At 49.7% G+C, this 12,089-nt stretch overlaps 1 protein-coding gene and 1 long non-coding RNA gene across 4 annotated transcripts; one reads left to right on the plus strand and one right to left on the minus strand.

The window, feature by feature from the left end:
• Nucleotides 1-386: 386 nt before the first annotated feature.
• RNF139 (ring finger protein 139) lies at nt 387-7,873 on the minus strand. 2 transcript variants are annotated; one of them, XM_075415587.1, is made up of 2 exons: nt 7,578-7,873; nt 387-2,274 (listed from the first exon to the last, which is right to left on the minus strand). In XM_075415587.1, exons 1-2 carry the CDS (start codon nt 7,756-7,758, stop codon nt 464-466), a joined length of 1,992 nt encoding a protein of 663 aa, XP_075271702.1. In that variant the 5' UTR covers nt 7,759-7,873; the 3' UTR covers nt 387-463. The 2 variants fall into 2 exon arrangements, with proteins under 2 accessions (XP_075271702.1, XP_075271701.1); XM_075415586.1 differs by lacking the exon at nt 7,578-7,873 and adding an exon at nt 6,221-7,029.
• Nucleotides 5,359-6,269, plus strand: LOC142360817 (uncharacterized). 2 transcript variants are annotated; one of them, XR_012763376.1, is made up of 3 exons: nt 5,359-5,447; nt 5,986-6,035; nt 6,182-6,269. It is a non-coding gene; the product is annotated as an uncharacterized LOC142360817 (long non-coding RNA). The 2 variants fall into 2 exon arrangements; XR_012763375.1 differs by having other exon boundaries at nt 6,122-6,221.
• Nucleotides 7,874-12,089: the final 4,216 nt, after the last annotated feature.

The following is a 12,089-nucleotide window of genomic DNA, read 5'->3' on the forward strand; positions in this document are numbered from 1 at the left end:
TTTTTCAAACGCAACTCGCTAGTTTTCAGCAATAAAGCTCTGCTAATGCTGAACTTGTAAGTAAAGCTGCTTTGGTTCAGGCTTTTCATTTCTAACTTGACCCGCTGAACAGTCTGTTTTCACCAGTATTTTTCATTTGCGTCCAGACCTCATTGATCGGGGCTTACTGGTATACAGTCTTTGGCACAGCGTTATCACTACATCAATTAAAGAGTGTTTTTCCAACCGTCTTAAAAACATGTGAAAACATTTTATTCCATGTACAATAATGTACATAATTTTAAGGTGGTCATGAAAGAGACCAGCAAAAATTAGAGGTATATTTACAGTAGCACACACCACAGTAAACAACCACCATTCACAGACTCAACATTGAAATACTGCTGTTGTGCTTCAGTACAATAACTTTTATTCTGTTGAAGTCAATCTTAAACAAATACCTCGCGGCTTAGTAAAGGGCATCTTAATCACCAAGAGAGTTAGAGTCAACATTGAGAGTCTCATTCAAGTGCTGTGCCACAAAGTCATCGTCTTCCTCATCGCTGTCGGAACTGTCGTTATCTTCATTTAATTCATTTTCGGCATCAGCGGCTTCTTCTGCACCTTGTACAGGATTTTCATCTGGTGCCACAAACCCGTTGTTGTTAGAGATATTGGCATTGTCCTTGTCCTCAATATACACCTTCTGATGGCACATCGGGCAAGTGTCCTGAATGTACAGCCACTTCCGAAGACAAAGTGCATGAAAGTAATGGTTGCACGGAGTAATGCGAGCAGAGGTGGTGAACTCGTGGTAGCAGATTGCACAGACATCATCGATTTCACGTAACCGACTTCCTTTGACCTCTGGAAGCGAGTTTATTTTCTTAACAGCAGTCCGGCGATTTATAAAAGTCTTCCAGCCGTTCTTGGCTTGCAGGTAGATGTTGAAGTACGCGTGTAGACACATCATGCAAGCGCGAATCTTGCTCCCCGATTCGAAAACCATTGTGTAAGCTCCATTCCCAAACATGATGACTCCAAATATAAACTCAATAATATTGCCAGTTGAACGAACATAATAGACATAATCATCAAGTTTTTCCCATAGCACATTATAGTAGCCATCGATCATAAACAATATATAAACGGTGATAGAAACTATTACTTTTAGGCACAGCTCTACACAAAACGCCGTAACTGCGAAGAGCCACGTATTTAGTGCATAGTGGTGCCAGAGGATGTAGCTGAGCAGAACCGGGAGGATGAAAAGGCAAGCAGAAACAAAGAGTACAGGGAAGTGTCGGCGAAACGATGACACGTGGGAGGCACTGAGAGACATCAGCACGGGGTCTGTCATGCCATGGATGAAATGCAGGACTGCGGTCAACAAAAGGCACATGTTTCGACTCAGGCGAACTAATCGTTCTTCTGGTTTCAGTCCACTTAAACCAGTCTGCAGAGCCAAAATGAAAAACAAGACAGGCGCCACAAACCCCAGCCTTTTGTCATCCTCATCGGTTGACCCGATGAAGGCCAAGATGCCGAGTCCCAAATAATGCGCTACTGAGGAAATGACGGCACTCATGCCCAACACTGTTAGAGTCGAGTCGCACCCACTGATGATCAGACTGCAAATCAGTTCCCAGCAGCTGTCCCATGGTATCAAGAAGAATTTTTCTTCTGCGTTAGTTTCAGCCATCTTTACAACGTATGTTAATACCACAGCTTGTGCTGTAAGTCTCGTTAGCCAGAAGACACGCAGTACCGCTGGAAACCGAATCCTCTTCCACGTATCTTCCATCAACAGCTGCAACCCATAGATGCGATACATGTGCCTCACCAGCAGATAAACGTATCGCACCGAATAATAGAACCATTTAATTTTCATAACTAAAATGGCTGCGGTATTTAGTGTCAGAACTAGGCCCGAAATAAGAACGAGTATCTGCCGAACATTTAAAGGTAATTCAACAACCAAGCCAATGACAGGAATCAGTATATCCAGGATGATGAGTTGAGAGTATACGGACTGCATGTTGAGCAGCGTAACGTATCCGATTCCAAAGGTGAGCTGCAGGATGGACAGGGCCATCCAGAGCGAAGGTCCTTTATGAGGGAAGATCTGAATTCCAAACGCAGCTGTGTAGTAGGCACTGTAGAAGTTTATGTGCAAAGAGGCATAGTAATTCACCAACACTGAAGTCGCAGCCAGCAGAAATGCTGAGGCAATCATATAAAACTTGAAAAGTGCTCGCTGTTGTAGGACCAGAACAACACTGGATACAAAGACACCTGAAAACAGATTGATATCATTTAGTTCTCAGCAGAAATTCAACAACAGACTTTAACCTATTAGCTTTGGAGCAACATTTATTTCATGTCTCACTTCCCAGTTAGTCACTCATAACTTCCCATTACCAGCGGTGCCCTTCTCGGAGAACAGAGGAGAGGACGACTTGATCTCCGCATTTAACACCTCTGTGCACTGCAGCTGCGATGCAGAGCCAGCGCAAGCATTACGTCACAGTTACTGTTACGTTCAGCTGTGGTTTCAGACTGGAGCAGTGGCAACTCCGCTCAGTCTTTCAGCCTCACCCTTGAAATCTAAGGGTAGACAAGTTCTAAAAGCAGAAAAGAATTACCAGATGTAGCATCACCCCAACAGGCAAAGTTAATAAGGAATAAATGAGTAAAATTTACTAAGTCCCTTAATTCACTTGAGCCCTCAACTCCAGATGTCCAAGCTGGAGTACTAAAGATAACAGTTGCCAAAACAGTTTAGCTAAACCCTTTAATGGGAAAATAGTGAAAATTTGCTGTAGTTTACTGGGGAGAGGGCACTCTCCTTCCAGTTCCCTTCAGTTTGGTTTCATTTGTGATAGTCTCCTGGAGAAGACCTTCCATAGTACACAGAACCCAAAACTGCACCAGTCACCTCTGTGCCAATGCCAGTGCGAACCCGCGTCTTACTTGTCAGAAGTCTGATTTCGATCTTGTAATTCCTGTTTGCTAACCCTTCCCTCCCCTGACCATGAACACATCTTGACCACGGCTGGAAAGTCTGCACCTTCCTATGATAAATCCTGTCACAGCATCTGTAGGACCTTGGGACTACATTCATGTCCTTGCAGTAACCTCCTCCTGTAGTGCAGATTATGAATTTCATCACTCTGTACTCAATAGGTAAGGGCACTGCCCTAACAAATATTAAATTAAATGGCACTTATCACTAGATTCACTTCCTTAAACATTTTTTTGTTCAGGAAACACAGTGCCTTTGTTTTGGGCTTCTCAACCAGCTTCCAGTCTATGTAATGGCTTTCTCAGATGAGGAGCTACTGGAGAGAGTCCAGCGGAGGGCTACGAGGATGATGAGGGGACTGGAGCATCTCTCCTACGAGGAAAAGCTGAGGGAGCTGGGCTTGTTCAGCCTGAAGAAGAGAAGGCTGCAAGGGGACCTAATATATGCCCATAAATATCTTAAGGGTGGGTATCAGGAGGATGAGGCCAGACTCTTTTCAGTGGTGCCCAGTGACAGGACAAGGGGCAATGGGCACAAACTGAAGCACAGGAAGTTCTGAATGTGAACATGAGGAAGAACTTCTTCCCTCTGAGGGTGACAGAGCACTGGAACAGGCTGCCCAGGGAGGCTGTGGATTCTCCTTCTCTGGAGATATTCAAGGCCCACCTGGACAAGGTCCTGTGCAGTCTGCTGTAGGTGACCCTGCTTCGGCAGGAGGGTTGGACTAGATGACCCACAGAGGTCCCTTCCAACCCCGAACATTCTGTGATTCTGTGATTCAGCCAAACCACTTTGGAGAGATTTTGATCTCTACAACTTAATATTTGATTGTAAATTGTTTTCAATCTCTGGACTAAAACTAATGAAATCACAAGTAATCCTCTTTGAGCTGGAGGACAACATCAGTCTCTTCTGACGACTGGATTTTAGATTGTTCCAAATCCTCCATAATGAAGCGTTTAACAAAAATGTATTTTAAGCCATGGTATCTTGCTGATAGGAATACAAAATTTTGCTAGGAACCAGCATTTGATTCCACCAGTAGCGTGGCCAGCTGCTTGTATCAAAAAAACCACAGCCAAACAAAAAACCCCAGGCTGGAGGACTGAATAAGAAGGGAGAGGGTCAACATGAATCAGCAGCACAAGGCAGACTGCATTGGCTGGCATAAAAACATTCTCCTTAACTAATCATTAACCTAGTAACCTTGTGAAGAGGACTGGGGAAAAGCCTCAGCCAGTTTTCAGAAAGCGCCTTGTACCGTAGCTCAGTTCCTCCATGACACGCTGAATATATCTCACAGACAGCACTTGTTTGAAACCCAGCTCGACTGAGTGACTTGCCAAGGCGCGCTGCCTTTTCATGCGTACCACTGTAACCACCCAGGGGAAAGCCATCGCTGCTGACGAGTTTGTGCCCTTTGTCTTTTCTCAAAAATCACAGCAAAGGCTCCACATGCCTGTAACACACTCAATAATTCTGATCATTTGAGCCAAACGAGGTGCATTTTGCCCTGACAGCACTAAGCTGGCAGCTCTGAAGCATGCCTGCCCACGAAAGCTATTCCTCTCCCTGGCAGCTGCAGCAGCAGGCCTGTGCTACACCGACGTCTCGCCCGCGGGACGCAGCCCGGAGAACAGCACCGCAACGGCTCGGTAGACCAGCTGCACCTCCTGCTTCCTCGAGAGGGCCACTAGTGAAAGGGAAAGCATTTCTCTGCCAGCATTGCGTGGGAAAGCCGAGACCCCCCCCAGAGGAACCTCCAAAGACCACCGGCGGCAACTCCAGCCTTGGTGGCGGGGCAAGGACTCCTCTCCCCAGCTCCACTTCGGCTGCCCAGCCCGTCTAGCCACAACGAGACTTCCCCCTGCCCTGCAAAGTGTTCACCGAACAGCAAATCTGTTCCCACTTTCCCTCTGGCAGGGCTGCTGCAGTTCCTCCTCTGGTAAGGTTTGTCTCGTGTGTCTGTACAGACTGCTGCTCACCTTCCCTGTTCTGTCCCTGCCAGCCCATCCCCAGCCCTCTGGAGTGTGGCCTCCGAGCACAGCACTGAACCGAACAACGCACATCTACTTTTAAAAATCACTTCTTGTGTTACAATGAATCCCTCCCTCATTTTTTCCTTCAACTCCTGCAGTCTGTCCATATCTTTATAGCAGCACACTACCTGGGATCTGACTTTCAGTCGGCTGCAGAGTTCAATTACCTTTACACGGGAGTGTTCTAATCCTGTGGAACTGCCAAAGCATTTTTTTCCCTAGCCCCAGCCATTCCACTTGCTTCCACGTCTCTCTACAGACTACAGCACTTCTAGGAACTCTCTCAAAAACTGGCGTCCTCGCTGAGAAGGGACTGCTGTCTGCAGGGACAGCTTCACACTCCTGGGGTGGTGGACCTGCTGGAGCCCAGACACTCGAAAAAACCACCTGCAAAGCTATGAAAGGTAAAGAGCGTGCCGGAGACAAAGCAAGGTCGATCAGCTTAAACAAAAACTCCACTCCAGTTGTAGAGCTTGGTCTGTGCTCTCTGTAACTCCATGTACTTGTCTAGAAACTCAGAAAAAAATCAGACCAAGGAATCCTGCAGTGAAACTTTTCAAAAATCACGCAGACCTCTGTGCACATTCTTGAAGACCTGCGCCCGCAGAGTATTTCAGAACTGTGCAACATCACCCCAAAAGCTACCAGATCTCTCCAGAGCTGCAGCCTTGTATCTAGAGGCCAAGTTATGCGTTTATCCTATGCTAAATAGTATTGTGCTACAGGAAAAATTCAGATCGGTCTTTCAAAGCCTGCAAGCAGTAACTAAAAAAGCAACTTCCCCAGTATTTAAATATTTCAGTTTATCCTAACAACAGCAAAACCCCAACCCTGCAATCCTTCAATTCAGATGCGGAAAAGAGAGAAGCAAAAGCACTCTGTTGTCTGAACCATGCGGAAGGTCTTTAACATTATCTTCAACTGGTTACATTTTATTTTTAGTTTAATTTTGGAAAGCCAAGAGCCACAGACCACTTGTCTCAAAGTACAAGGTAAGTCTCTTGGCATAAACTGTTCCCAAAGCTCTTTTGCCAGAGGCAGGGGAGGGATAACCCACTTCTTCCCCAAACCCTTCCAGAAAAGCGATCACACAGATGCAATCCCGAACAGTGCCTGAATCTGTTAATCCCACACCTAGGAGGGATCGTCGCGTAACACATCCACCAGTCTCCCTCACCTGGGATCAATCTCATGGCACTTCCTGCAGCGCCTGGATCATACAGCCAAGGACTCCTAAGAGTAAGTCGGTGAGGCATGGCAATGTCATTTTTTTAACAAAAGGCATCATCAGTGGGGAGCGCTCTTAGCAGTTCCAGAAGTGCGGAACAAAGGGGTGAGAAAATGGGAAGCCGGGAGGAAGAACCCCTCCTCCCAGTCCCAGAGCTGTCGGAGCGGCTGTCGGTCCCGTGCAGGTGGCTCAGCAGCCCCTGGGCCTGGCTGCCCACACCGAGTCCCCAGCACCCTGCACCAGAAGGGCCCACGCCGGACAACTGTTGTGCCACTTCCTCCCTCCGCTCCCCTTGTCCCTGGCCCCGCTGCCTTGCCATCGCTCATCCTTTGCTTGACCCCCTCCACTCCTCAGCTTCTGCTGTGCCACCACCACCATGCTCCTCACCCTGGACCTCTCCTTTCCACTGCTCCTCTCAGCTTCCGACCCCGACAGCCACACCACCTACTTCTTTCCTATTTCTTTCTACTGCCAACATCAAACAAGACCCCGAATCAACATGTCGCAAGCCTCCGGAACGCTCTTGCTGGGCTTCGGATCCTCCTCTCCCTCCTGCCTCGGGGACTGGCCGTTCGCAGGACGGGGCTCCAGCTGAGGCGACGCGGAGTCCGGGCTCACAAGGAACACCGGGAACAGCATCACCCGGTCACACCGGGGACCGGCAGCCCGCATCCCACGGACGGACACAGTGCTTAACAAACAGCCATCGCCGAGGTTCAGGGGGCTTCTCCTTCCTCCGGGGACCAGCGTCCGGGGCTGCCGCTCCTCCGGCGGACTTCAGCAGCCCCCCGCGCCCACCGGTTCAGCAGCCCGGCCCGCAGCGCGGTGACGCTTCCCGCCGCGGCGGGGGCCGGCAGCCCCGCAGCCCCGCGCACGTGGCCAGCAGCGCCCGCCCGCGTCCCCGCCGGGGGGGGGGGGGAGCCGGCCCGGGCCCTGCGGGGCGGCGGTGGAGGAGGCGGGGGGGACGGACGGGCCGGGCCGGGAGACGCCGGCGGCGCGGCTCCCAGGAGGAGCCCCACGCCGAGCAGTGAACCGGGGAGCCGGGGAGGCCGGGGCGGCGGAAGGGGTAGGGGAGGGGACGCGGGCGGCCGCCGGCACCAGGGCGCTGGGCTGAGGGGACGGGGGGCAGGCGGCGGCCGCGCCCCTCCCGCGGCTGCGAACAAGGCCAGCGGGGGCAGGCGGCGGCGAGGCGGGGCCCGCGCCCAGGCCCGGCGGCAGCGCCGCGTCCTCCGTCCCCCCGCCCCGCGCCCGGCCGGCGGAGGGGGAGGCAGGAAGGGCGTCGGGGCGGGAGGGGAAGGTCTCTCACCCAGCAGCCGCAGCAGCACGCCCAGCAGCGCGGCGCCCAGGGAGCCCCCCGGCAGCGGGGAGGAGTTGAAGATGGCGTCGATGAGGAACAGGCTGGGCACCCGCAGCGCGACCTCCAGCCCGGCCCGCAGCCGCGGGCCCAGCCGCAGCCACGGGAGCTGCGGAGGGCCCGGGGCCGCCATCCCCTGCGAGGGAGGGGGAAGGGCGGCGCCGCTCTCCCGCCTCTCGGGGAGCGGAGGGGGAGCGGGGGCGGCCTGCGGGCTCGCTACCGCCCCGCGCCCGCCGCCCGGCCCGCCCGGGCCCCCCGCCGCGCCGCTGCCGCCTCCATCTTCCTCTGCGCTCGGCAGCGCCGGGCCGCGGGGCGGGGCGGGGCGCTGCGCGGCCCCGCCCCCGGCTCCCCCTCGCGCTGCCTGAGGCGGCGAGGGGCGCCGGTGCCGCCCTCAGGCTCGGCGAGGGGCTGCTCCCGGGGCCGGTGCCCGGGGGGCCGGGGGCAGAAGGGACTGGAAGCGCCAAGCTGGGCGGGTTTAAGAAGTAAAATGAATAAATCGAAGGCAAAGGTGCAGCCGGCGGCGGCCCGCCTGAAGCGGGGCCGCTTCCCGCCCCGCCCGGAGCGGGCGTCGGGCCGCGCTGCGCTCGGCTCCCCCGGCTGCGGCAGCGGGAGGCGGCGGCTCGGAGGGCTGTGAGGCACCGTCCCCCGCCGGGGACAGAGCGCCTGCCCAGGGAAGCTCTGCCCCAGTGCGGAGCCCCGCGCCAGGCCACAGCGCGGGTCTGAAAGGCGGAGCGCGCCTGCTGGCTGGGGAGCGGGGCGGCTGGATCACCCCCGTTCAGGCTTGCCTAATTTTACTGCTCAGCGAAGTATAACTCCGCTGATTATAAATAAAAGTATTTGCTTCGAAATGAAAAGCAATGTAAATCAAGCAGTGCTGGATACTTGATAATTCTCAATAATCCACACAGAAGTATTTATTTATATGAGGTGTAATTCCAAGAAATCAACAACTTCATTGTTTAGGAAATCAAATCCTCCACGCTCGGGAGTGCCTGAGGGAGCTGAGGCTGTTCAGTCTGGAGAAGAGGAGGCTGAGGGGGGACCTTATTGCTCTCTACAACTACCTGAAAGGAGGTTGTAGTGAGGCGGGTGTTGGTCTCTTCTCCCAAGTAACCAGCGATAGGACGAGAGGCAGTGGCCTCAAGTTGCACCAGGGGAGGTTTAGATTGGATATTAGGAAAAATTTCTTTACTGAAAGAGTGGTCAGGCATTGGAACAGGCTGCCCAGGGAGGTGGTGGAGTCACCATCCCTGGAGGTGTTCAAAAACATGTCCATGTGGCACTTCGGGACATGGTTTAGCAGGCATGGTGGTGTTGGGTGGGTGGTTGGACTTGATGATCTTAGATGTCTTTTCCAACCCATGATTCTGTGATTCTATGAACTTGAAACACCATTTATGGGACTGGAATTCCCTGCCCTCCTGGGGCCCTCACAACTTCATGTAATACCCCAATAAGTAAAGAGGATCTTAAGTCTGTTTTTGCGATACGAGTTTCGGGATCAGAGGCAATGCTGCAGTACATATTTATATTGCTTTAAGGACATGTGGACTAAATGGAATCCATTAAATGGATTTTCAGGTTTAAATATGTGCACTTACAGGCATATTTTACAGATGTTATTTAGGCGTGTAAGTACAGTCATGGATATCTGCAAATTATTTTGCGCATAAACAGTTCCATGTTGCAAACATTCCAGAAATCCTAGTGTTAGTAGAGCGTATCACATCAAATTCATGCATATTTTACACATGTTCTTCAGAAAACTTGTTGCAGTGTGTAATACTCCTACTTGTTGAGCTAAAAAAAAATTTAGAAGGACTTTTTACAAGGGCACGTAGGGGTTGGACGAGGGGTGATGGCTTTATACTGAAAGAGGGCAGATTTAGATTGGGTTAAGGAAGAAATTCTTTACTGTGAGGGTGGTGAGGCCCTGGCACAGGTTGCCCAGAGAAGCTGTGGCTGCCCCCTCCCTGGCAGTGTTCAAGGCCAGGTTGGACGGGGCTTTGAGCAGCCTGGTCTGGTGGGAGGTGTCCCTGCCCATGGCAGGGGGTTGGAATGAGATGATCTGTGAGGTCCCTTCCAACCCAAACCATTCTTGACTCTATGATTCCCATACATACAATATGTAGGAAGAGGACACCTACTGGAAATTTTTAATTTTGCAATTTGCACTGCATAAATTCACATGTGGAATGATAAATCAAATTCAACTTTGTTACACAAGCATAACTCAACCGAACTCACTTCAGTTTTATACACAAATTCAGGAAAATTTGCCATATTATTTCTAGGGTTAAAAGCAGTCTCAAGTTCTTTTTATATCCAGGCGTTAAATCCTATTCTAAGTAAATTCGTATTAATATTCCTGTTTTAAAAGTTTTCTTACTTGGGGAGTTCTGCAATTTCTCGTTCACAAACTAACACAGGGATGAAGCAGAAAGCCCCTTTATTTGTCTACACAGATTAATTGTCCAGGGCAAATAGTCCTGAACTCCCCGGTGAAGGTTGTTCCACAGATCGTGGTGGCTGTGTGTACCTGACTTGGTAAACGTGTCAGGTGTCAGGCAGACACCCCATGACAAGGCAGCGCAAAAGAACACGCCCTAGGGATTTGTTCCTTAATAAATAAGAACTTAACACTTGAAAATGCTTTCCGAATAATTTAACACACCTCCTAGATCAGGCCATGAGTCACAGATCGGTTTGTTTCAATGACAAATATGTCACCGGAATTCTTTGATGTTTTATACGGCATGTGGCAGAAGGTTGCGGCTTTATTCTCAGTCATGTAAGAATTATTTTGGGGTTTTTTTGACAGCTCAGAGTGGTCAAAATTCATAGACGTTTTTTCAAAAGCCATTAAATTTTTTTGGCTTTTTTAGAACAAGATGCACTTCATAAGTACAAATACCAAGGGCAGCAACTGACGATTTCCTGGAGCTACAGCGGTGTAAGTAGCGTGCGCTGCAGTAACTGGCCATGAAGCAATCTCTGTTATCTTATGGAACGGCAGAGCTGTGTACTTTCCACAGCCTGTGCCGAGGCCATGCTAACACCAGGTTTTGGCAAATCAACTTTTGAGTTTTTAAAACTCCTCCTTTTCCTTAAGTGCTCTCATGAGCCCTTCAAGCCAAAGGCTCTATTGGATTAACGCCAGTGTTTCCGTCAGATACTACAAAATCACATCGTCTTGCAAAAATCACATTTTTATATGTAAAAAACCCAAAAATGCAGGGAGGGTTTTAGAGGACTGTTTGTTTTTCTAATTACAAGATCCTGAAAAGCTTTAAATACACACGATATCTCTGCCTTGAAATACCACGTGTAAATTTAGCCTGATAAAATACCAATAAATAATTTTGTAAGAATGAAAAGAGTTGGCTGCTAAGCAGTGCAAAATGTGCATGTCCAAAATTCGTTTCAGTTCGCAATGAACATAGCAATCCATTAACTATGTCCAAATTTCATTTCTCCTTCCCAGATACCTTTTGCGGTGAATTACCCTCTATCGTTTTGCACTCCTTATATAAGAATAAAGCTCTGCACAGTCTATCTTTCGTTTTGTCCCAACAGCTTTTTCATTGCAGTCGGTGAGGACGTCTCTCTCTATTTTGGACTGAAACAAAACCCAGGAGTCATGAAAGGAACCTAAAGTGGATTTTCTTCTCTTCATCTTCTATACATGATGATAGAGATGATATCATCTCCTAGGGTGATACTCCAGCATGAAAGAGACCAACGTATCTGCATTTTCTAAAAGCCAAATATCAATGTTTTATTAATGTCGGCTGTGGTGGACCCAGTGTGTGGGTGACACCCATCTGTGCCGTGGTGCCGCCGCTGCTGACCTCACCAGTTCTGCCTGCCCCAACGCAGTGCGCGTGGCTGTGTCAGGGCGCGTGCCACTCCTGCAGCGGATTGCCAGCTAATGCAGGTGGAGGCGTGGACTTCCCCGCATCTGCCTTGTCCTGCAGTTCAGCACAGACAGACTCTCCTGCGTGGCACTTTCAATGGGGTGCTTGCAAAATATTTAAAGACTGACGTGTTCCTGCTTAAGGTTCAATGGAAACAATTTACACTCGCATGACTGTTTTTAATATTATAATTAAAGCCATCGGTAGTCTTTACCCATGGAAAGTTTATATCTGTGTCTTCTTCTGAAGAGAAAAAGAGCAAATCAAGATAACGTTTGAAAAGCTGAAGTAAAACCTTTAACTGTTGTTATTGACATAGGGGTCTTTTCAGTATATTAAGAATTTGCCTATAAAAATTAATGTGTTTAAGATCAGTTATTGTATTAAGTTTGGGTTTTATTCCTTCCCTACAGCTAAATGCAGTGGGCTTAGATAGTATTTCTTAAAAGAAGCTAAGACAGCAGAAAGCAATTTACTCACAGTAAATATTTGACAAAATAAATTGTCATAACTTGTTTGTGTGAAAGATCGATTTTCATTTCACACC

This window comes from Opisthocomus hoazin, chromosome 3 (genome assembly GCF_030867145.1).
Source record: "Opisthocomus hoazin isolate bOpiHoa1 chromosome 3, bOpiHoa1.hap1, whole genome shotgun sequence".
NCBI classification, from domain to species: Eukaryota; Metazoa; Chordata; class Aves; order Opisthocomiformes; family Opisthocomidae; genus Opisthocomus; species Opisthocomus hoazin.

What these genes read in the sequence shown, in the direction of transcription:
- RNF139 (XM_075415587.1), bottom strand. Translation starts at nt 7,758, where the DNA reads ATGGCGGCCCCGGGCCCTCCGCAGCTCCCGTGGCTGCGGCTGGGCCCG. An exon ending in CGTGCTGCTGCGGCTGCTGG is followed by an intron (nt 2,275 to 7,577) that starts GTGAGAGACCTT and finishes ATCTGTTTTCAG; the next exon opens with GTGTCTTTGTATCCAGTGTT.